The sequence below is a fragment of the Mangifera indica genome, chromosome 3 (assembly GCF_011075055.1).
Source record: "Mangifera indica cultivar Alphonso chromosome 3, CATAS_Mindica_2.1, whole genome shotgun sequence".
Taxonomy (NCBI): domain Eukaryota; kingdom Viridiplantae; phylum Streptophyta; class Magnoliopsida; order Sapindales; family Anacardiaceae; genus Mangifera; species Mangifera indica.
In genome coordinates, this window is record NC_058139.1 from 8,465,158 (window position 1) to 8,491,069 (window position 25,912).

The following is a 25,912-nucleotide window of genomic DNA, read 5'->3' on the forward strand; positions in this document are numbered from 1 at the left end:
AGAGCCCAAAAACAACAAACAAAACAAAGGTCATAACAATATGTTGTGGGTCGACTCTTTGTTTTTGTTTTTGTTTTTTAAGTGAAATCTTGGTGGGGTTATCACTGTATATGGTTTTGAGCTTCTTGGAACCTTTGTTGATGGAGAATTTGAGGGATTTATAGGAGTTGTTAAGGTAGATGAGGAGTCAAAAGATGTATTCACAAATGACGGTAGTGTAGAATGAGATGTCAAAGCATTTAAGGGAGGAAAAGAGGTATGAGGTGACAATGGAAGGTTCTAATGGGGTGGAAAATGGCCTAGACAAAGAGAATGATAACTAGGCGATAAAGATGGAATTTTATCAAAATTAAAATTTCTAATTCTATTTATGATCTCACATGTGAAACTAGTAATTTGGCTAGTCGTGCTCATTCCAATAGTTCCTCTTTTGAGGTATCTATTGGGGTTTGAAACGAATTAATTTCATTTTATCCACAAGATTTGAGTAAAAACCTATCTAAGATTTCTTGATTCTTTTAAAGGAGGATAGAGGAAATAGGAGTGGACATGTCACCCAACTGATTTCTTGAAGAATTTACTCAGATGGTGATGTCAAATAGCAAGGGTTATATGGCAATTACAAAATATGTATTGCGTCATAACTTAATTTTTATTAATAGAGTTTTATTTTGAATGGTAAAATGTGAGGCCAAAGAATTATTCCCACCCAAGGTTTGATGCATTCTCAAACTTCTATTCTCAACTTTTCAAAAACTCAAATATCTATTTGTTATCTAACTACTATTATATTTAGTTGTTAATCGTAAAGGTAAAAACTTCATTTCATCAGTAATATCTAAGAAAATCTAGTTTTATAATATTCCCTTGTCCCATTTTAAAATTTGACAATTTTATTATAACTTCAATTTTTTTAGTTTTAAAAAGTAATATTTCCCTCTATCCCTAAGGTTTTTTTTTTCCTCTATATCCGACCTTTATCTTTGTCTTTAGTGACTCTCTTTTCTCATCCAAAACCTTTGCTGACACTCAAGACTAGTCAGTGCACTAAGAGAAAAATAAATTGTCTTTGTCTCTCTTTACTGATAAAGAGACAAAGACAAAGATGGATTATCTTTTATCTTTTCATCGATAGAGACGTTCATCTCTGTGCATTGATTAGTCTTGAATGTTACAAAGGTTTAGGGTGGGAAGAGAGCTGGAGACAAAGATGGTGGTAGAAAAAAGAGGAAAAGAAAACTTTAGGGATTGAGGGAAAAGTCACTTTTCAAAATTTGAAAAAGTTAAGGTTAGGATGAAATTGTCAGTCTTTAAAACTTGTGAAGAAATGTTATAAAATTAGATTTTTTAAATAATACTGATGAAATGACGTTTTTATCAATATAACTAACAATTAAATTTAACAGTTGTTGGATAGTTGATAGGTATTTAGATTTTCAAATAATTGAGTGTGAGAGTTGTATATGCATCAAACCTTTCGTGAGAATGAGGGGTAGATTCAAACTAAGTTTGTTTAAGCTCGAACTCGGTTTGAATGAGTTCAAAATAAGCTAAACTCAAATGAACTCGAGCTTGAAAGTTTAACATTTTCGACCTCAAGCTCGAGCTTTAGGGTTTTAGTTTGTCAAGCTCGTGAGCTAAAAATTTTGAAATAAAATAACGTCATTTTGACTAATATATATTAAAACGACATAATTTTAATAATGAACTAGTTAAAAGCTCAATTTGAGCTCGAACTAGAGCCAAACTCGACGAGCCCAAGCTTGAGCTTAAGCTCAGTTATATGCAAATCAAATTAAACTCAAATTCAAGTGAGTTTAAACTCAATTCGGTTTGAATTCAACACTAATGGAAATAAATGTGATTTATACAGTCAGGGGTTAAAAAAATTTAGATCAAATCTTTCGTGGAAAAATATAAAAACATGAACAAATACTTTAATTAGGAAAAGCCCATTGGGTCCAGGTATACATAAAAGGCTAAAAAATGTCATTTTCAGTGGGGATTGCTTATTTAATGTTTCTAAAACCAAACTGAAAATGAAATGAGATAACCTAAGGTATATGGGTCCTCATAAGTCACCATTAGTAGCATTCATATAACCGGCTAATTAATTCCTGAAGCAAGGATCCTTGGAGTTGTTAGCCATGACTTTTTTCTTATGGTTGACAAGCAGCCACATATATGCAGTTATTAATTCCTTTCCAAACTTAAATTTATGTTGATGTACAACTAAATTCCTTCTTGATCATGAAAACAACACTTTAAGAGGCAGTTATCTATGGATCCAGCGACTAGCAGCGTTATCTATACATAGTCAAGGAGCAGGTAAAAGTTTATTCACCTGTATACAACACGAATGATGAATTTTAGCAGTTATGTGATACATTTGATTACTTATCATCTTTACCTTAAAAAAAATTAGGGGACAACGACCATGAAAATATTATCTCTCATCTCATTGGAATAATTAGATCGATAAATTTATTTTAAATAATTACATTCGATGTAATAGGATCTAGAACATAACTCTTATAAATGAAGGATTGTACAAATGTATAGAGGTCTTAAATATTTTTTCAAGAGCTCTTGTGTAATATTTACAATTATTTGATAGACATTTGGCTAAAATACGTAGTAATATAATAGAATAATGTTATATATTTTTTTTTTGATTATATAAAAGGGATATATAAATGATGTGTTCATCGTATGATTAGAGATTATTTTTTATGGCAGGAATACTGGGATGATTCTGATGACAAGAATATCCAGGCAGCCCTTCATGATGCCCTTTGATTGAAACTGATAGCTAATTTGGAGGCATCTAAGGGCATTGGATCAGCTTCTGAGGAATATCAGAAGGTAAGATTAATCACATCTTGGAACTTCAATGATCAAACGCAAAATCATTCAATGTGTCTAAAGTTGATAATATCTTTGATAATGTGTTGAGTTATTGGACTAGGAATGTTAATACAATAGCACAAGAACTACCAAAATCTCTGGCAGAAACTCTGCAACGTTTTTCAGAATATGATCTTTTTGCAGCCTTTAGCTACTTCAAGAAGGAATTTATGGTAAATGAGTTTTTATTGATGGATTATGTAGCAGATTTATTTTCAAATTCCACGCACAAGGAATAATATTTATTGTGTGAATCTTATTTTTCACTTCCCTTATGTTCATTTGACTGATAATTAAACTTCTTCACAGAGTCTTCTTCACCGTATGACAGATTGGGGTAATGGCGGTCCTTTTGTTTGTACTTTCTCGGTTGTTCTTGCAAAATCTTTTTAAAGCGCCCTTTCTAATTAATACTGGAATGAGAGCTACACAATTTTCTTGTTAGCTTTATGAAAGAGAAAAAGATCTTATGGAAGGGAGATTAATCTTAATGCAGATTTACAGTGTGCGGATATATTTCATTTGCTTTCTCTAGTTTCTTTGGTGAACTGTCAATTTCTCCACTCTTGCCCGATGAAGGCATTGGTGAACTGTCAATTTTCTCTAGTTTCCTGGTATCATGGTGTTTGTGCATCATCCAAGAATTTTAATGGCTGATGCTATAGAGTCAGCAGTGAACTTTGGGATAATGCTGAATTCAACGATCTTTCAGATCAGAAAATTAGTAGTAGTCCTCGTCAGTCTGACCATTATGAAGCAGAAGCTCACCTTTGGCCATGTTGATACCTTGGGACTCTATTGCAGCCTATGCTGAGTATTTATTCAGAACTGACCAATCACCAGTTTGTTTCTTTGGTCCTCAGGTTTTTAAGACTGTTTATGCTGCTATTCAAAAGGCTGGTGGCCAAGGGTTGAGCATCAAGGAAGTTTCCCACATTACAGATATGCCAGGTATATACACTGTAGTTTTCTTTGTGGGATTATTCTGAATTGCTATGCCCTTTAAGATTTCGGAAGGATGATGTTTGTGGAGAAGTTAAATTGTGTTGATTTTGTCCCATATTGTCCTTTCCAGGAGAAAACATCCTTGAATGTGTCATCAATGTGCTTCAAGCATTCGGACCAGCATTTAAGGTAGGTTCACTACGGATCAGCAATTTTTGATTGTAAATGCTATTTTTTATTTATCCTGAAATGCGTACAGGCTGATAGTGATGCTTGAGGAAAGAATGGGGTTAGGGCTCTAAATTCAGTTGCTTCTAATGTACTAATGATTTTCCTACGGGTCAATGGCTTTGATAGCAAAAGAAATTTGGGGTTTGCTGACTCAAACATTTCCCACCTGCAACTTTTTGATGCGATTAGTTTACTAGTTGATCAGTCTATCATGCTCTTTATTTGAACAACTGTTGATTCATGTATCTCCATTTCTATGCAGAGCTCATCATTGTAAGGAAGATGCATCAAACTACACACAGGCCCTCCTCCCATCCTGAGAACCCCTCCTCAGATTCAGTTTCAGAAATTCGACAATGTTATACCGTTAGCATTTCTTTGCCAATCCCATCAGCACATCCTTTACTGTAAACTCCTGCCATTCTTGGGAGCCTCCCCGGAAGCAGCTTCAGCAATGCAAAATCCCATGAGCACAACCAACCAAAAAAATCAAAACTTATACCATTAACCTAAAAACAAATAATAAGTCCCTTCTTGAAACCTTATTTAAGTTTTTACAACGATAAAATTAAAAAAAAAAAGAGGACACGTTACTATTTCAATCTTAATAAGAGTAATACGACGTATAACATTTCAACCAATACAAAGTATTAACATTTGTTTTTAGCCTGGGAGACTGATAGGGGATGTGTCTAAATCTTCTTACCATATTTCTTAGCAGCTCTTTTTTTTTGTAAAGTGTAATATAACACACACAAGATCACATCTTAACTAAGCATACCAGTTGATAAGATTGTAAGCTTTGGTAGTAAAAAGAATTAAATAACGTGTATATAAAAAATATATATAAATTTAGATATAAAGAATGACATATTTAAGGTTAAATTAAGGTTCTCCAACCATTTCATGTGACAGTCTTATTATTTATGGGACGAGTTTTCCCACGTGATAAATGCAGTTTACTATGATATTATAATCATGATTTATTCATGATCAATACAATCTATAATGAGAGCCGTAAGAATGATTTGACTTCTTAGCCGTGGTCTTAGATTACACGTGTACGCGCCAGATCTTTTCTACTCAGTCTTTTCTTTTCCCTTCAACTTTTCTCGGAAGCTCTTTCAATCGCTGCTAACGAACCCGAAACTGAGCATGAATTGACCACCGTCTCCACTAACTACCGCCACCACAACCGTCCCCATGGCAGACAATTTACTGTCACAAACACAAACACCAGCAACACCGTCAATGCAAACATCTTCCCCCAAACCCCTCCAATCCCCTATGCTGGACCCCACTCCCTCCTCCTTACCCCCCTCCACCCCCGCCACTTCAGCGCCTTTACTCCACCGCCCTCCTCCTCCACAGTCCGTCGCCAGCCCGTCGACCCCTCAGCAACAACAAAATCCGTCTCCTTCTCCTTCTCTTGACCCACAAATTCTCCAACAACAACAAATGGCTCAGAACCTTAACGTTGCAGCCATGTCGAATTACCAAATCCCACAAACCTTGCATCGATCCCCATCAATCTCACGTCTGAATCAAATTCAACAGCAGCAGCAACCACAACAACATTCTGCATACGGCGTCTTGAGGCAACCAGCTTTGTACAGTCAAGCGAATTTCAATCAACAGAATCAGCAGCAAACCCAGCAAAACCCACAACTGGGTTCTTCTAATTTATCGCGCTTAGGCCTTATGGGGCAGACGGGGCACCTGCCCATGCTGACTGGGGCATCCGCCGCCCCGTACAATTTACAGTCTCAATTGCTCACTTCGGTATTGATTTCATGAAATTTTTTGTATTATTTTAAATTGAATTTGGTATTCTAATGCTGTACTTGCAAATTAGGAAACTTTCTGTAGGACTGGTATGCGTTTTATGTTATTAGAATGATGTTTGGATTATCTGTGTTTTTGGTGGGTTGCAGTAGCAATAATTGTTTAAGCAAATTAAAACAACAAAGTCATTGTAATTCAGTAGTGTCACATAAGTTTGTATGCAGAGATGTCTAGGTAGTTTGTGAGTGTAGTTTTATGATGTAATTAATGTTAGATTTGATGGTTTGCAACCTGGTTTATTTTGTGGTTATGATCGTATATGATTTGCTATGTGAAGGCAATTTGTTGTATATCAGTGATTGTCTTGCTTTGGTTTCTATGAAGTAGTTTTGTTACTTTTGGAAATGATATTTGCATTATTTTTGTTTTCCTTGAGTGATAAATGTACACTAATTTTACTAATTGGACAATTTGGGATGCTTTCTATGTAGTATTCCACAAATTTATGAAAGTGGTTAATTTGTTATTTCTCCACCCACTAATAATCATAATATACAAGTTTTTATTTAGAAGAATTTACTTTGCTTTTGCACGTGAGACTATATTTTTATTCTTAGAAGCTGTGAAGTGGTGTAGAGAGCAGATTGTTTTGTTCAATGCTACACTTTATGAACTTTTTTTGGTGGTACCAGTTAGTTTAGAAGTTAAGTTCTTTCTGTGGTGAGATGGAACCATGTATTATAACTTCATTCTGTGAAGTATAATATGATCATGCCAAAAGGGGAAAAGGGGTTGAAATATTGAAGCATTTTTATGGTGTTTATCATCTTGAAGGTTACACTTTCTTATGATATCGAACTTGTATTAGTTTTACTGCATAAAATTAACCAGAGATTTCTTTTGCTTAGTTATGGACTATTTCCAGCCATTTTTTCTGTAAGAATTAGAATATAGCATTGAACTGCCTTGTTCTGAAAGATAAGATGATTATCTTATACCTGATTGCATTAGCAATGAAATTTTAGTGAATCTAAGAATTTTTCTACATTAATGATTTTCATAATGGTAGTAGGCTTCTTTTTAATAATTTTCATGATGGTGGTAGACTTCTCTTTGATAACTTTTCTAATTTGCATGATTGATTTTGCATTGGATAGTGAAGATTTGCTTTGGTAGATACTATGCTGGACCAACACATATAAATTCTGGCTTCCTTCACCTTTATTGAAAAATTTGAAGTTTTGGATGCAGCCGAGACAGAAAGCTGGTTTAGCCCAGGGATCCCAGTTCCATCCTAGTAATTCGCCTGGGCAACCATTGCAAGGAATTCAAGCAATGGGAATGATGGGGCCACTTAATTTGGGCTCACAATTGAGGGCTAGTGGACCCCTTGCTTATGCACAACAGCGGATGAATCAGGGGCAGCTGCGGCAGCAACTGTCACAACAGAATTCTCTCAACTCCCCTCAGGTCTGAGTTCCTTCTAATGCTTCTGTGCTCTATTTTCCTTCTGCTATTTGGTAAGTGATTTTTTTTCCTGTATAATTTTTCCTTCCTAATGTCATTCAATTCCTTCCCTTGTGCCTTTTTTCCAGTTTTCTGGAAGGATCCAAATAAATAGGTGTATTAGCAAATAGTAAATGTATTGCTTCCATGTTGATAGATGGATGGTGTTGTACACTGTAGTAGCTTAACAATATTGTGCTATGCTTCTATTACATTTCTCCTTCAAGTGGATGGATAATTGTTGAAATATTAGTAGAGATCCAGATATAAAGTAACCATTGACTTTGCTGTGTTTTTGCCTTTTAGTTGGTTTGGAAACAAGCTTATTCATCCACCTCTTACAGATACTATACTTAATGGGGGACATAAACATTTTGTTCCTCCATTTTTATAGATAAAATAAGCTGTATGACAGTGTTTTTCAGATTTACCAGGGACATGAACATTTTGTTCCTCTTATATAGGTAAAATTAGTTTATATATCAGTGTTTACCTCAACAATTTTCACATTGGGTGTTCCTCATTAGTAGTGCCAGATTTCGTGCTGATTTTCATAGAGAGTGAAATCTTATGCAATATTTTTATCTGAGTTTTTAATTCGTTTTCCCATTCTAATTTGTGTTCAGGAATGTGACATCCAATCTATTTCAAAATCTGCAGGTCCAGAACTTACCCAGGACTTCATCTCTGGCATTTATGAACCCTCAGTTATCTGGCCTGGCTCAAAATGCACAGGCGGGTATGATGCAGAACTCTTTGTCACAGCAACAGTGGTTGAAGCCTCCGACAATGTCTAACCCTGCCTCACCTTCAGTCTGTCTCCAACAACATCAGAGGCAGCCACAAGTCCTCTTGCACCAGAATTCTTTGGCCTTAAACCCACAGCAATTATCCCAGCTGGTTCTGCAGAAGCAGCCACAATTGGGGCATCCACAGATACATAAAGCTCAACAGCAAACACATACACAGCCGCAGTCGCACTTGCAGCAACAGCAACATCAACACCAACAATTACAGCAGCAACCAACCTTGCATCAACAGCAACACCAACAGCAGCAGCAGTCTCCAAGGCTTCCAGGTCATGCAGTCCAGAAATCTCTTAGTTTGACTGGATCACAGCCAGATGCAACTGCCTCTAGCACAACTACACCTGGGGGGAGTTCAAGCCAAGGAACAGAAGCAACTAATCAGCTCCTCGGAAAGAGAAAGATACAGGATCTTGTTTCCCAGGTATTTTTCTGTTTTCACTCAGTATACTGTTTATATAAGTGTTCTGTTTTAAAAATTTTCTTTCATTTTTTTGTAAAAACATTAATCGTTTTCAAATTTTGGCTGCTCAGGTGGATTCACGGGGAAAACTGGATCCGGAGGTTGAAGATCTTCTTTTGGAGATTGCCGATGACTTTATTGACTCTGTGAGGCCTGCTAAGTTAGCTAATTCTTTTGTTATGTTATCTGCTGCTCTATGTGTGTGTGTGGTGTCCTCCACCCCCCACCCAAATTTTAGTTTTTGTTGGTCAGGAAAATTGCTTTTTTATTTTGACCCCTTTTAGCAATAATAGTGATGGCATACTACCATCTTCATATATATAGTTATTAGTCCCACACACCATTAATTTTCAAAATCCACCATTTTGGTAGCTATACCTATATGAGCCACCCTAAAAGGTCCTTTAAATTTGGGGGTTGCAATTCCTTTCTTCCACTTCAAGAATCATGCCATTAGAAAATTGTATGGTGTTTCCAGTTGATTTTCCTCAGTGCAAGCTAATGACATTGGTTTAAAAGATCTTAACATTTTTGCTAGTTGTGATGTCATGTAGTTACTATGTTGCCATAATAGTCTACTCCATGTTCTATATTACATCGTGATAATAATAATAATAAAACCACTAAAGTGATATTGTTGGATTGTCTTCTTGAAAGAAACTTATTTTCGTGTACTTTTTGCAGGTTACTTCATTCGCTTGTAATCTGGCAAAGCACCGAAAATCATCAACTTTAGAGTCCAGGGACATATTGCTACATTTAGGTTTGTGGTTTCTCTATTATATGTTGTCCAGAAAATTTCAGATGTTTGATTATGCTTATTTGTTTCTTATGTTTGATCACTGGTTTACTGGTTAGCTTTTTGGTTGGAATCTAGGATAGCTTACAGTGTTTATGATGTGAGTAAGGCAGTGAAAAGAAGAGGTTTCAATCAACATTGTTTTGTTGAAATCTACTTTCATCCAGCAAGTGTGGTGTTTTACTCATTTCTCAATGAATCTGATGCACTGAATGTATGTGCAGAGAAGAATTGGCAATTGACAGTTCCTGGATTCTCAAGTGAAGGTCAGAAACATCAGAGGAAACAGGTAAGCATTTTATTTCTTTATCGAAGACCGTAATATCCAACTTGCCTTGATTTGTAATCAGATTGGATCCATGGTATAAAGGACTTCATGGTAGAAAGTTTTATTTTTTTTTTTAGTTTCAGATAACAGCAATTATGATTGATAAATTTTGATGTTTATGTTTCCTGAAAGAATATAATTTTCTGTTATTTTTCATGTTCAATAGAATTATAATTATATAGGATATTAGGATAGCTAATTTAGGAAGACTATTAACTACTCCTATCTAAGTTTAGGAAGGATATTATAGCATTCCTATTCTATATGAGTATCTATGATTCACTATCTATACAATATTTCAACAATATCTCAACAATATCTCAACATATCTCAACACTCCCCCTCAAGCTGGAGCATATAAATCATATGCACCAAGTTTGTTACAAATAGAGACCCTGTGACTCACGTCCTGTACCAATCGTCCGTCTCGTACTGCGGTCCAGAGATGTGGTCAGAAGCATCAGAATTGAGAACCCACGGTCCATAAGAAGAGGACTGAGTAAAGCATATGGTTGGGTGACCTGGATGTGCACTAGAAGCAATATTGGATGAGGACTGTTTCGATGTCTGATACTTGAGATATTCTTCGTAATCAGCACCTGTGAGAGTCAATGATGGTTGAGACTGATTATTAGAAGAGTGTGGAACATCCATCTGAGTAGAAACGCTGAAAAGCTCTCGAAGATGACGCCGGTAGAAGACTCACAGTCTGAAGAGAAGAGAAAGATCTGCAGAAATTGATTTCCGGTGATAACAGAAGCGAATGGTGACAGAACGGCGCGTGGATGGCCGGAGGAGGATCACCGGAGCTTTCTGTAACTGACAGTGCCGACGGTGAGGCAGCACGCTCTCCGGAGAAGCAGATCGGAGATCACAGTCGGAGCACGAACAACGGCCAGCGCGTGCGAGCTATTCCGGCGTCGGATGGCCGCGGAGTTTCCACGGATGGAATCGCCGGTATCGTCTGAGTCCGATTGAGAGGGTGGTGTCGTTTCACGTTCGCCGGAACAGGAGATCGACGACGGAGATGCCGAGGAGACAAGAGGCGCGTGTGGGCGCGTGCAACGGCGAACGACAACGGGACTTCGACGGGATTGACGGCGAGACTATTCCGATCCCTCCAGTGTGAGCACAATCACCGGAAAATGATGAAATCACGGTGATCGGAGAAACAGCCGGAAAGGGTTGCTTCGACGGATGTGTCGGCGAGAGAATCTTGATCACACTGGTATAGGCACGATCACTGGAAAAATGACGGAAGCACAGTGATCAGAGAAACAGTGGAGAAAGGGGGTTCGATTCGCCGGAACAGAAATTTTAAAAGCGAGGCTCTGATACCATGAAAAAATATAATTTTCTGTTATTTTTCATGTTCAATAGAATTATAATTATATAGGATATTATGATAGCTAATTTAGGAAGACTATTAACTACTCCTATCTAAGTTTAGGAAGGATATTATAGCATTCCTATTCTATATGAGTATCTATGATTCACTATCTATACAATATTTCAACAATATCTCAACAATATCTCAACATATCTCAACATTTCCTAAATGGTGCAGTTATCAAGTGATCTCCACAAAAAGCGTCTTGATATGGTAAGTTGAATTAGCTTCTCATTTGTTTAATCTATATCCTTAGCTTATGGAGTGCTGAAAATGTTCCCTTTGCAAAATATATTCTGTCAGATTCGTACATTGATGGAATCCTCGTTTCCCGAAACCAATGTGAACAGTACTAGAGAGATGATGAAACCAGGCTTAAGCAATCAAGTTGGTGTCAACAACTTTGTAAGAGCTTCACCAAGTTCAGAGCAGTTTGTTTCACAAGCAGCTGGTTCTCAAATGCTGCAGCAAATAACACGGTATTGATGGATATTTGTCCTCGATTGTAATTGGTCTTCATGCTGAATGGTGGTAGCCACATGGACCTTATTGGTAAGCTTTGTAAGCTTGCACATAAATTTGTTGCCGCTCATAATTGACTATTTGTTGGCACTAATAATTGATAATATATTGTTTCTTTCGATGGGCTTAGCCAGTCTCATGTAGATGAGATATATCTTATTAAAGAAAGAATTGTCATAAGTGATACATGTAAATAAAGTTCAGGCTGCACATCAAGGATTAAGAATCTTGGATCCTTCCATTTCATTCACCAGTGTATTGAAACTTCGACATAAGAGGGAGGGAGACTGGTTATTAGTTTGATTGTAAGAACCCTGTCGTTTAATTTTACATTTGTCAGATTTTTATGTAAGCATTATGCCTTAGGTCAATATTTTACAGATGTTGATATTACATTCATGATTCCTTTATGCTAAATCACTTTTTTGTTTTTTTCCAACCTTGTTTCGCAGAATGAATCAAAGATTAACAAAAGCAAAAGCTGTAGTTGGATCGCCGAAGCTCAGGGCAGTAATAACTCAGCAAGTAGTAGAATGAATGAACAAATTCCCAGAAAGTTGACCTTCTAACTTTCAATTTATACAGTTGATTCATGTCTATTTGCTTTGGTAAATCAAAATAAAATTTTCCATATATAGGCACAAAATTAAGGTGAGTTTGCATCCCAGTTCCACAAGCTATTTTTGAGTTTACCACCATAAATGAAGCTTTGGCCACGTTGGCTCTTGCCATGTTTATAGATGTAGCTCTATAGGCTCTTTACGCATCAATTTTTGTTTTCATGTTTTAAACTTTTATATTTTTGTATATTAGTCTGCAAATTCATAGTGCAGGATTGTTTTTTTCGCTCCCCCAGAAAACCAGTTTCTTAAGGCCTTCGTGCATATTCCCATTGATGAGTAATAATATTAAGGGCTTGAAATTTGGTTAAATAATAATTTTTTAATCACTTTAAAATTGCAAATTCCGTTTACCATTTAATTTTATTTGTTAAAAAACCTAAAGTAATTCGATAAAACTATAAAATTTTAAATAGTTTCATAAGGGTATTGGTGTTGTTCTGAAAAAGAAAAAGAAAAAGTGAGAATTATGCATTTGGATTGCAAATCAAACATACATTACATTTAAATGGTGCATTAATTCGAAATTAGACTTACCAAACATGTAGGTATTTTTTTTTCCTAATATTTATCATTTTAATAATAATGTTATTTATGATTATTAGACAAGCTATAAGAATCTCAATTTTGGTTTCAATAAATGTTACATGAGATCATAATATAAAGTAACAAATATTCAAAATTCTCTAATCTAATTTATAGTTGACATAATGAACCCTTTAAACTTTCAGGAAAAAATCATATTATATAATAGGGTATTTTGTCATTCAATGTTTGTCCCATTGACATCGTATTACCCGTGAAGTTCTAGAAAACATTTTTCACCCATCATCCAATGGTTACAGAAGTTGAATAATATTTAGTCTCTAAAAATTATTAAATATATTTTTTATTTTTTATTTATATTAACTAAAATTACTATAAAAAAATCACCCAAGTGTTTTTAATATTATATATAGAGTATATGTCATTGTGAGAATGGACAAGAAAGAGAAGCCCCTAATAACTTGAACTGTGCACAAAAATTTGTTCGATAATGTGAAATGGAATAATAAGATGTTTACTGTTGAGTTGTTTGCAATTTAAGGTACAATACGTATAAATCACCTATTTACTAAGTATTTAAAAATTATTTTATTCTTTACAGTTATTTTGTTAGTAAGAGATAATTTGTAGAGCTGTGGGAGAAGCGGGAGTCAACATTGGAGGATGTACAATGAGGGTATTTTTAACGTTATGTTATGTTTTGTTGGGATTTGAGACTTGATATGATTTCATATATAAACACCTTTTTGTGATGTTTAAATAAAGTAACTTAAGATGTCCTTTCAAATACATTTTTTTTCTTTTGGAGGACATTAATTTGAATAGGGGTGTTATAGACCCTTTTTGAATGATGAGGGTATTTCCTAATAGGAATGGAGATATGGACAAGGATTGGTAAAATCCTTGTAATTAAATATGGAGATAGATATATCATCAATTTGTTCTCCTCCTCGATTTGTTGTTTCTCATATATATTCATGAAACCCTCAAGTTTTAAATTATATATTATTAACATGCTCTAATACTTATTATATATTCTATTGTTTTTCCTGTAGGAAAAACAATAAAAAGAGAAAGGGAATTTTCATTAGGATAAGGGAAAGGAAATTTTTTTTTGGGACAACGAAAATTCTGTCATCTTTATATCAAAGACAAGACAAAGATGGAAAAAAAAAACTCCTCTATCAAGATATAAATAGAGATTAGGATATTTAATCTTACACTATTCTGCGTTGTTATTATTTCTAATTTTAGAGGAAAATATGACTATTTAGACCAATAATTAACACTTATTATATATTTTATTGTTTTTGTTGCGGGAAAAATAATGAAAAGAGAAGGGGAATTTTCATTAGGATAAGGGAAAGGAAATTTTTTTTTGGGGCAACGAAAATTCTTTATCATCATTATATCAAAGACAAAACAAAAATGGAAAAAAAAATTTCTTCTATCCAGACATTAATAGAGATTAGGATATTTAATCTTACACTATTCTGCGTTGTTATTATCCCTAATTTTAGAAGAAAATGTGGCTATTTAGACTAATAATTAACACTTATTATATATTTTATTGTTTTTGTTGCGGGAAAAAAAATGAAAAGAGAAGGGGAATTTTCATTAGGATAAGGGAAAGGAAATTTTTTTTTTTGGGGCAACGAGAATTCTTTATCATCTTTATATCAAAGACAAGACAAAAATGAAAAAAAAAATCTCTTCTATCGAGATATGAATAAAGATTAAGATAGTTAATCTTACACTATTATGCGTTGTTATTATCCCTAATTTTAGAGGAAAATGTGGCTATTTAGACCAATAATTAACACTTATTATATATTTTATTATTTTTGTTGTGGGAAAAAGAATGAAAAAAGATGGGGAATTTTCATTAGGATAAGGGAAAGGAAAATTTTTTTTAGGACAACGAGAATTTTTTGTCATCTTTATATCAAAGACAAGACAAAGATGGATAAAAAATCTTTTCTATCGAGATATGACTAGGGATTAGGCTATTTAATCTTACACTATTTTGCGTTGTTATTATCCCTAATTTTAGAGGAAAATATGGCTATTTAGACTAATAATTAAAACTTATTATATATTTTATTGTTTTTGTTGCGGGAAAAAGAATTAAAAGAGAAGGGGAATTTTCATTAGGATAAGGGAAAGGAAATTTTTTTTTAGGGCAACGAGAATTCTTTGTCATCTTTATATCAAAGACAAGACAAAGATGGAAAAAAAATATTCTTCTATCGAGACATGAATAGGGATTATAATATTTAATCTTATACTATTCTGCGTTGTTATTATCCCTAATTTTAGAGGAAAATGTGGCTATTTAGACCAATAATTAACACTTATTATATATTTTATTGTTTTTGTTGCGGGAAAAAGAATGAAAAGAGAAGGGGAATTTTCATTAGGATAAGGGAAAGGAAATTTTTTTTTTGGGCAACGAGAATTCTTTGTCATCTTTATATCAAAAACAAGACAAAGATGAAAAAAAAAATCTCTTCTATCGAGACATAAATAGGGATTATGATATTTAATCTTATAATATTCTGCGTTGTTATTATCCCTAATTTTAGAGGAAAATGTGGTTATTTAAACCAATAATTAATACTTATTATATATTTTATTATTCTTCTTGTGGGAAAAAAATGAGAAAAGAAGGAGAATTTTCATTAGGATAAGGGAAAGAAAAATTTTTTTTAGGGTAACGAAAATTCTGTCATCTTTGTATTAAAGATAAGACAAAAAAAAAAAATCTCTTCTATCGAGACATTAATAGGGATTAGGATATTTAATCTTACACTATTTTGTATTGATATTATCCCTAATTTTAGAGGAAAATGTAGCTATTTAGACCAATAATTAACACTTAGTACATATTTTATTGTTTTTCTTGCAGGAAAAAGAATGAAAAGAGAAGGGGAATGTTCATTAGGATAAGGGAAAGAAAATTTTTTTTTAGGACAATGAAAATTTTTTATCATCTTTATATAAAAAATAAGACAAAAATGAAAAAAAAAAAATCTCTTTTATCGAGACATGAATAGAGATTAAAATATTTAACCTTACATTACTTTACGTTGTTATTATCCCTAATTTTAAAGAAAAATGTGTCTATTGAAACTAATAATTAACCATGTAAGTGGATTTTGCACCTAACCTTAAGTGTGTTAGTAAAATTCCCTCTTTAGTTTAGTAATTCTGTCGTACAAGCTAACATGATATTATCATCTAATTAACTCATAAATTAAATTGTTAACAATAATTAATAATAACTTAGTTAAAGACTGGTGACCAACCAACAGTCCAAAGCTTCAATGATTGGGCAAACTTCGATATTTCCCAGCTGGCTTGGAGCCAGATTTCTGATTCTAACAATCGTACAGTCGCACTTATTTTGAGCAGCTAGGCTTTAGCCTTTCTTAGCTTCTAACCCGTTCACTCTTCTTTATATAAAAAGCCACCATCTCCATCCCCATTTTCCTTAAATTTTTTCGAACCAATTATTTTTTAGTAGTACTCGAACTGAATGTTCATTTATTATTATTGAATCCTGGTCTATTTGTTTATACAGAAGAAGAGAAGAGAAATGGTTACCAGTAAGCATGTCAAAGATGGAGTTAAAAAAGGAGCTTGGTCTTCTGAAGAAGATGAACTTCTTACTCTGTGTGTTAAACTCCACGGACAAAGCAAATGGAGAAGCCTTGCTCAAAAAGCAGGCAATCAATTATCTTATTATTTATTTATGAAATTTTAGTTTATATTTTTCTTTTTACATTTTTTGGTTATTTGTTCATGGTTATTATGTTGTTTAGGTTTGAATAGAAGTGGGAAAAGTTGCAGGCTTCGATGGCTGAACTATTTGAGGCCTGGTATAAAGAAAGGTGCCTTCTCTCCTGATGAAGATGAACTCATTATCAAACTTCATCGTCTTCTCGGTAACAGGTAAACCATTACTTCCTGAAAAAGAATCAACTGAGAAAAATGCATGAAATACAAGAGGACAACTAAGTAATAGTAAAATGTAACTGAGTGTGTTTAATTTGATTAGCTGAAATTGTTCAAAAATGGTAGGTGGGCGTTAATAGCAAGAAGACTTCCAGGGAGGACTGATAATGGAATCAAGAATTATTGGAACACAATTCTGTTCAAGAAGCTTAAGGTTCAGGGTTTTCAGGCTGAAGACAAGAAGGGTCTTCAGCAGATTCCAGGGCAATGCTCAAGTCCCTCAATGCAAACTGATCATGATGAAGATCAAGATGATAAATCCTTGATATCTTCGATCGATGTCTTCGATACTGACAAGTTTATTGATTCTTTGGAAAAGAGTGTTGATGGAGAAGATGATCACAAAGGCTATGGGGTCCTGCTTAAAAATGAGGGCAAACTGGACGGTCTATAACATTTGGAGCTCAAGAAGATAGCTTCTTTATTGGATTTTGAAAAGGAATCGAGAGAGTTACCGTAGGGAACAATCACAATAAATTGAATCCGCATAATAATGCTTCTGGCATTGTTTGTTTTCTAGGAAAATGTGAATTCAAAATCCAGGTTGTTATTTTTAATTAATTATGTCTTTATGAAGTTTAATCCCGTCAGTAGTCTTTTCAAATAATTAGTGGGAAAACTTCTTCACATCATGCAGTTAGGAGGTGCGTTTGGTTTGATTATTTAAAAATTATTTTAGTAATTTATTTTTATTATAATAATATTATTTTATTTAATTCATGCATTAATAAAAAATTTTAATAATATTTTATTATTAATAATAATATAAAAGTTAATATAGAAATTAATTTGATTATCATCTTTATATTAGATATTAAAATATTAGTAAGATAATCTTAATTTTATTACAGCTATAATCTTATTTATTAATTTTTTAAGAAAAATTACTTTATTTTTTAATTAATATAACTAATAATATAAAAAATATTTTAGAATAATTATATTTAAAGATATTTAGATAAATAATATCTTTTTTTTGTTAGATTTAATCAAACATAATGATTATTTATATTTATAAATTTTTATCAAATATTTTAAACATAGTAATAATTTATACCCGAACTCGATAATTTTTTAATTAATTTATCTTTATAATAATATTTTATTTTGATAATAAAACATTACTCAACCACACACATCCCTGAAATTAATTCAAAAGCTAAAATTATCAACAAAGGAATGACATAATTTCTGAAAACCACTAGCCTTGTAACCATGTGTTGAGCTATTGTTGATCTTAAACTCTTGGAGAAGATATGCATCACAGAGGTATTCATTGGTGTTGAAAATATATATTGAAATTTGTACTCCTATCTAGATATACTACAAAAACAGTCTAATTAATTTTAAGCCATAAAAAACTTATGGTTCCTCTTAATTCTATGTTACATGTGTATCTTCATTTTGCAGCATTTAGTCCTATGCCTGTCGTGGAAACAAGCAAGCAAGAAAAGTGGCAAAGTTAATAGTAGAGTATTAATTATGTATGCCTTGTTAGACGGTATCTGTCCGTGGCAATTGACAGATATCAATCACTTCGATTAAATTTGTTGCTGAAACCATTTAATTTTCTGGCCCGTCAAATTTATTAACTTTTTCTTTTACCCACATTTGCTCATGTGAAAGAAATAGCTTTACGAAGGAAGGTCATTTATGCATCGAATTTATGAATAAAACATCATCAATTAAAATTTCCCACCGCCACATGCACCTCCATGCAAACCCCCTTCAGCCCAGTTCCCCCTTTAAACCACCTCCCCCACTCCTAACCCTACCTCCGTACCTCTTTTGAAAAACCAACTGCCCGGCCATTGCATGCCATCTCCATCGCCACTCCTCTTCTTACTGCCCTTTTTCTTCTTTTCTTTTAAAACTTATTTTCTTAATATATGCTGATGAAATTTGTGGCTTTTAGATGGTGTTGAATAATATTATATGTATTCATTTTGAATACACAAATTGATATATATTTATATGTGTCATTGTATAATTGAATATTACTTTATTTTTAATTTGAAATCACTCAATCATATAATGATACATATCAAATATATAATTATTATGTACTCAAAGTATGTACATATATTTTTTTTAATCTAATATATAAAATAATGTGTATCTATTTTGAGTACACAAATGGTTACACACTTAAGATATATCATTAAGTGATTGAGTGATTTTAAAATAAAAATAAAGTAATATCTAATTATAAAATGACATATATTAAATACATACTTATTTTCATATTTAAAATGTATATATAAACATTTGGCTTTGTCGTAGTATAGGTATATTTTCCGATGTTTTCTTTATTAATAAAAAAAATAAAAATTATAAGACTCCTACACGGCCTATCTCGGGGGATGAATCATATTGTGAGATTGAACGTCTACATTGGCTAAAGCATCATCCGGAAATCACAATTTTTTTGTTACGTTAGTGATGGAATTTGAGCAAACCCAAAGGAAGAAATGATAGGCAATTAACACACGAGGACAACGCTAAAAATGAATTAATTTAATAATAAAATTATGTGTATATATTTTTGATATATAATTTAAGAACACAGATAATATATTATTATATAATTAGATAATTTTAAAATAAAAATAAAATAACATTCATCACATGATGATATATCATCTGTACATCTAAATTATATATAAAAAATATATATTCATAGCATTACTCTTAATTTAATATATATTAGTGAATTTTTTATTTTCCTTTTTGATAAAAATCATGCATAATTTTGGATCAGTAAAAAGTTGGTGGTTGCTATTGAAATAGCACTGATGAAAAATATATGGGATTGTTAGCGCAATTCAACACAAAAGATTAAAAATAACAATTAAACTATAATGAAAAAAATGTCGTTATTAAAGTGGGTCAATCTGTTACTTAAAAGTTTATAAATTTATTGTTATGTTATTAGCATTCGAGTTTATAATTTGACAACATAACAGTGTAAATATTAAAAGTGTTGTCTCAATGTCTCCATAAAATCCTTAATTTATAGGATAAGAAGAGACAATGCCACATGTGTAAAATTGAGTAATAAAATCTTAGAACAATGAATATGGACAACCCACCTGCTCAGGAAAATAGTTGATCGAGTAATCTCAATTTGATAAAGAATGATCCTTAATCCTGTCCTAACATTGAATGAGATAAACATGTTGAGGAGGTCAAAGGAATAGTTATAAATGCCAAGAGTTCTCATTCCTACTCCTACAACAAAAAATATTTTACCGGTATTGTGTCATAATCTTGCAAGTGGAAGACTTATAAAGTTTGTATAACTAATCATTATATTAGGGTTGATCGACTATTTGATGTCATGAAACGCAAGCCTGACCGTATGACAATCACATATATTATTTGTAATTATTATTGATCAAAGGCGGAAATCTGATAAATTGATAAAATAGAATCTAGACATAAATTAAGAAGGATAATTTATAATTAACACATGATTGAATCTTTGCCCAAGAATTCAAAGATGTTATAAGGAATCTTAAGATTTTGAATTCTCATTCTCCTCTGCAATAATGTTTGGTCAAATAGTGTAACAAGCAAAAATTTGCACAAGAAAAGATTGCTGGTCTTCTCAGTGTGGTCGCATCAAAATAATTTTAGAGCGTTTGAAAGTTAGTTGACACACAGACGATATTCTATTTGTCAAAAGGAAAAAAATGAAAAAAAAAAAATTAATCAATTAAGGGCGGTTCTTGTTCACTATAGGATCATATTCGATGTATCCATAGAAAGTCGAATGAAGAGAAATTATGGTAGAACATACAAAAACAAGTTTTCGAACATAGAGTGAACATATAAAAAATTAAAATTTTCCCCAAAAAAAATAATTTTTCGAATAAAGAAGCACAATTGAATTCTCAATTGAAGAAGACAATGAAAATCATGTTAAAAATTTCTAATATGGGTTAATATTAATTATGCTTTCATTTCATAAAACTAGGTAATTAAATAATTTAATATCAATTTACAGGTAAATTTAAGTGATTAATAAAAATAAGTTTAATATATTTAAAGGTTATTCTAATGTGAGTTTTTGGTTACCAGACCCAAGTAATATTTTATAAATTAGTTAGATTCTCACTTCAAAACTTAATTTTTGATATATTTACCTAATCAAAACCGTCATAAAAAGGCTTTTAAAACATAAGATCTATCATAACCAAATCATTTGAATGTTTTCAGGTTTTAAGGAAGAGGTAGTACGAAGAATGTTATTATTCTACATATTCATAACATCGTTAAATTGTAATTGAAATCATTTGAATGTCATGAAGTTGTTCAAATTACATATATTTTTTGCACTGTTAATTGTTGCCCCACTAAAATATATTCTGGTTACTTGCTTTATTTTGATTCATGCATGTGAGGATCCCCAATAGAATATGCCAACTAGATGCGCAATTTGAACTAAATTATGCGACTCCTACGGCTGCTTCTTGACATTTTGCCTACTAAATACAATAAACGATGTTAATATGATAATTGAAGAAACAAGCAAACATGCCACACTATATAAAGTATATTTTATAAATTACTTCACTACTTTGTAGGAATAAAAATTCTTGGTCCCGATCGAATCTAATCCTATATAAATATAAACAAAGCTTTCATTGCTAGTATAATAAAGTTCCTTCGGCTGTTACCTCACCTAATTAGTTAGCTAGTTTAAAGAAGATGAAATGAATTAGTGATAGAGGAAGAAGTTTGGCAGTCAGCTTTCATGTGAATAAGCAGCAATATTTAATCTGTGATAAAGCAAAATAATTTACTTCCGTGTCAAAAGTAAAACTATATTTGATTGGTTCTATCATTTTAATTTTCCATTTTCCATTTCCCATTTCCCATTTCCCATTTCTTGCTTATTAATTTGCATGCGTGAGAATCAATGGTGCATGTTAATCTGTCAATCTCGACTGAATTATTATACGAATCTAATGATGAAGTATTTTGAATTTTTGTAGTAAGAATATAGATGATAAGTAAAGGACAAATTGTGAGATTTGGAGTCTTATGTATAAGTTTCAAAAACTAGGGCACCAAAAATCAACTTTCGTTAAATACATTAAACATGTTGTTTGATGTAATTATTATTGTTGAAATATTTTCTTTTGGAATCTCGACTGAACGGGGATTGAACTTTTGTTTATTGAAAAGGAAAGAAATGTCTAATAAGGAAATAGTAATAAAACTTATAAGTTATAACGAAGGCTTTAATAGAGGCACTTGAAAATTTGATGATTCCCAAAGTTATTATTCAAATGCTAGTGTTGGTGACATCCCAACAAGTCTATCTAAAATTATTGCTAAGTGCCAAAATTACAGAGTTAAGTTCATACATTTTTGTTCGATGAAATTGAAGAAACTTTCAAAATCAGTATCTCAAAAAAGTAATACCAAGTGACATATATAGTTCAAGGTAAAGAGGATCTCTATTATGATATATATCACATACCTAAAATTTTAAGGTTGTAACAAAAGAAGGGTCACTTACCAAAAAAAGATATAAACAAAAGAAGGGTCAACTAATTAATAGTAAGATTTTAACTCTTTTTAGCAGTTTTAACAAAAACATGCATTATATAGATCAAGTGGTACAATCCTTCGATTAATTTGGGTGTAAAAATGTGTACAACAATCCTTCAAGCGTTAAAAAGAGAAAGAGAGAGAGAGAGAGAGCTATCTTCTAATCTTTCTTCATGTGTTCAACGAACTTTCTAAGTAAAGGTTGAGAAAGTTAGCTTGAGAGGGAGCAGGCGGCGGGGACATGAATATAAGGAAGGGCAGGTGAAAGCATTTATGATGAATTGGTGTTGGTTAAACAAGGCCAAAAGACTTATTCTACCTAAATTTTGGTGAGTTTCTAAAGTTACACTATAAGAATTTCAAAAATTCAAAATCTTATCTATATATTAACTTTTATTATAATTTTTGTTAAGGTAATAATAAAGTTGTTTTTTACTAATAATATTAAAAAATATAAATTTATTCTTTTTCTTTCTAAATTTTAAAAATTAACAATTTTCATCTTCATCATATATATATATATATATATATATATATAATTTTATTTAGATTAAATTAATATTTTATGGATGGCCTGTTATCATTATTACTTGAATCTGTTAGGCCAAAAAGATGGTCCCCAATTGCACAAATTACCAAAACCCTTTTCAGGCATTTTATAGACTTAAATCACCATAAAAATTTTCAATTAAGAAATACAATTTTCTCAAGTGTGGACTTAAAAGAGAGAGAGAGATTCAGATTCATGAACTTCAAGGTTAATTTTCGGTAGATATATTTAGATATATAAATTGCGTAGCTCCTTCATGTCTTAGAGACAATCCAAACTCTTGGGAGCTATAGAAATAAGAAAAACCTGAACAACTTCGAAGAGAGAGAGAGATGGGAAGGAGTCCTTGCTGTGCAAAAGAAGGGTTGAATAGAGGCGCATGGACAGCTTCTGAAGATAAAATACTCACTGAGTACATTAAAGTTCATGGTGAAGGAAAATGGAGAAATGTACCCAGAAAAGCAGGTAACATATACATAAACATTTTAATGTCTTTTTGTCTACACAGAGAGTAGTTTGAATTGCCAATATATGGTTGACTGTTATAATTTGCAGGATTAAGAAGATGTGGGAAAAGTTGCAGACTGAGATGGTTGAATTATCTGAGACCTGACATTAAGAGAGGCAACATTACTCGCGATGAAGAGGAACTGATTATCAGGCTACACAAGCTCCTGGGAAACAGGTTCATTTCTTTTTTTTTAACTTCAAGGCACTAAATTAGATTGATGAAAAATAAAATTATTGAAGGTGAAGTTTTGACAGAGAGACTATGAATGTGGTGGTCTTGCAGGTGGTCTTTAATTGCTGGGAGGCTCCCAGGGCGAACAGACAATGAAATCAAGAACTACTGGAATACCAACATTGGAAAAAGATTACAACACCACCATCAAACTAACCCTTCATTGCCATCGAAGTCTCCGAAGATTGATAAAGATTCCGATTTGATTTGGACAAAGGCTTCAAAGTGTCACAAAGTGGTTATTAGTCCCTTAGAACCACAAAATTCTGATGAAATTGACCAAGTTATTGACAGTAAGCAACAAGCAGCTGGAGCTGGAGGCTCCGTGGTGGTGAATGAGAGTGAGGATGACGTTCATTATAATGTGAAGGGAGGTGAAGCGTTACCGAAATTCAGTTTCCAGGAGAATAATCTATCGGATTTCATGGTGGATTTGCAAATGGACGAGCATTTACTGTCATTTCTCTACTCAGATTTCTCACAATTATCATATTTTGAACATAATATTAATAATGGAGGTCCTAGTAGTAGTACCGCAATAAGTGACAAAGGCTGTTTAGGTGATGATCGTCATCCGAATTCTAATCAAACCCTTTTGTTTTGTGAAGAGAAGAAGAAGCTCCATGGTTCGGATTTTCCCCTGATGGACTCATTAAGCGGCTCCGACTTTGAGTGGTTTCAAGCCTAACTAATTAGCTAACTTAGTTAATAATATTGTAATTATTAATATTGTATACGACTTTGTCGAGATAATTAAAGATGCAGCTACTGTAAAACAATGTGATTTCCATGTGCAAAAGAATATCTCTTTCTCTTTCTTTGAGCTTGTCGTTTGCAATGTAGAGAGCAAATTAAATCAAGACTAGCTACAATTTATAAATTAATTCATTTGAATCAAAACTCTCTCAATTCTCCCCCCTTTTTTTTCATTATTTGTTTGTTCATTGGCCGGTGACAAGAGATCGTGCGCACATGAGATTAAAATGTGAATAATCTAAGCCTTTATTATTAGTGGTAGACCCCAAAGGGGATCAAAAGTGTTCAACTGGCCCTTAGGTTAAAAAATAAAAATAAAAATAATAATATTATTATGTGTATAAAAAATAATATGTTATTACATAATTGAGTATTATTTTTATTTTAATTTTTAATTATCTAATCACATAATAATATATCATTATTTATGTATATAGTACTATTTAAAATAATTAGCATAAATATATAAAAAATATCCATATAATCTTTAAAATTTTAAGTTGATATTTCTTAATATTTTTTATTTTTCTTAATTGATGTTTTATATTTTATTTTTAATATTGTAAATTATTTTATTTTTATTTAATTTTAACGTTTTAAATTATTTTACAAGGATCCATCATTATCCACTATGGATTTTTTTTTTAAAAAATTCTGATGTACATAAAACTCATAAAAGTATCCGACTTTAAAGGAAAAAAAAGGATGAATCAAGATATAAATTAAGATTTTTTTAATTTTCGAATACGTATGTTCTATAGTTATAACTAATAAGAAGATTTAACATGAATATTCTTATTTTGAATCTTAAATAAGCTAGGCTTTAGGAAAGTAAAATAAAATAAAATAAAGAAAGGGAAGAAATTTAAGTTTTTAAATTAAGTCATTGAAAGATGTGGAAATAATTATCGCAATGTCAATTCCAAAGGAAATTAGGAGGCTTGAAAATGAGCCTCTTGTAATGATTTTAGTTTGAAAATTAAACAAAAAAATAGTGCTGTTTTTGGTTTATATAATTAGTAATTTGACAAGCACCGAAAATCAAATATTTGTTGCACTTCAATTGGCCACTTCTTTTAGAGGAAGATAACGTAATCCCATTAAGACTAGACAGGAAAAATAAAAAATCTAATCTCCAAATAATTTAATATATATTGTACATTCATGTGCTGATGCTGACCAGATACAAAGACAATTGCATCAATTATTATAATAACCATTTAAATAAGGGTTATGTTGGATTTTTGTATATACCCTTTAAATGAATTGAAGGGTTTTTTTTTTTAAATAAATAAATACTATAATTAATTGAGTTGTTTTTATTATATAGTATTATAAGTTTTCTGTTGATATATATTAATTTTATTTTATGAAATCAAAGTTTAAGGGATGGAAAGCATAATTATGAAATGCATGTCGCCATGACACTCATTTCAA

The 25,912-nt window shown here is 32.2% G+C and overlaps 3 protein-coding genes and 1 long non-coding RNA gene across 7 annotated transcripts; 3 read left to right on the forward strand and 1 right to left on the reverse strand.

The window, feature by feature from the left end:
- Positions 1–5,138: 5,138 nt before the first annotated feature.
- Positions 5,139–12,524, forward strand: LOC123211339 (transcription initiation factor TFIID subunit 12b-like). 4 transcript variants are annotated; one of them, XM_044629997.1, is made up of 10 exons: positions 5,139–5,865; positions 7,120–7,338; positions 8,035–8,604; positions 8,715–8,789; positions 9,328–9,406; positions 9,667–9,731; positions 11,338–11,373; positions 11,464–11,712; positions 11,817–11,987; positions 12,135–12,524. In XM_044629997.1, the coding sequence occupies exons 1-8, from the start codon at positions 5,287–5,289 to the stop codon at positions 11,644–11,646; spliced, it is 1,806 nt and encodes a 601-aa protein (XP_044485932.1). In that variant the 5' UTR covers positions 5,139–5,286; the 3' UTR covers positions 11,647–11,712; positions 11,817–11,987; positions 12,135–12,524. The 4 variants fall into 4 exon arrangements, with proteins under 4 accessions (XP_044485932.1, XP_044485933.1, XP_044485931.1 ...); XM_044629998.1 differs by having other exon boundaries at positions 11,887–11,987; XM_044629996.1 differs by having other exon boundaries at positions 11,464–11,987.
- LOC123211340 lies at positions 9,920–11,331 on the reverse strand. The gene is made up of 2 exons (XR_006501391.1): positions 10,477–11,331; positions 9,920–10,369 (listed from the first exon to the last, which is right to left on the reverse strand). It is a non-coding gene; the product is annotated as an uncharacterized LOC123211340 (long non-coding RNA).
- A 3,922-nt stretch (positions 12,525–16,446) lies between the features above and the next one.
- On the forward strand, positions 16,447–17,426 carry LOC123211025 (transcription factor MYB114-like). The gene is made up of 3 exons (XM_044629528.1): positions 16,447–16,576; positions 16,673–16,802; positions 16,932–17,426. Exons 1-3 carry the CDS (start codon positions 16,447–16,449, stop codon positions 17,257–17,259), a joined length of 588 nt encoding a protein of 195 aa, XP_044485463.1. The 3' UTR covers positions 17,260–17,426.
- A 5,690-nt stretch (positions 17,427–23,116) lies between these two features.
- Positions 23,117–24,536, forward strand: LOC123210471 (transcription factor MYB1-like). The gene is made up of 3 exons (XM_044628845.1): positions 23,117–23,442; positions 23,533–23,662; positions 23,771–24,536. The coding sequence occupies exons 1-3, from the start codon at positions 23,310–23,312 to the stop codon at positions 24,405–24,407; spliced, it is 900 nt and encodes a 299-aa protein (XP_044484780.1). The 5' UTR covers positions 23,117–23,309; the 3' UTR covers positions 24,408–24,536.
- The last annotated feature ends 1,376 nt before the right edge of the window (positions 24,537–25,912 follow it).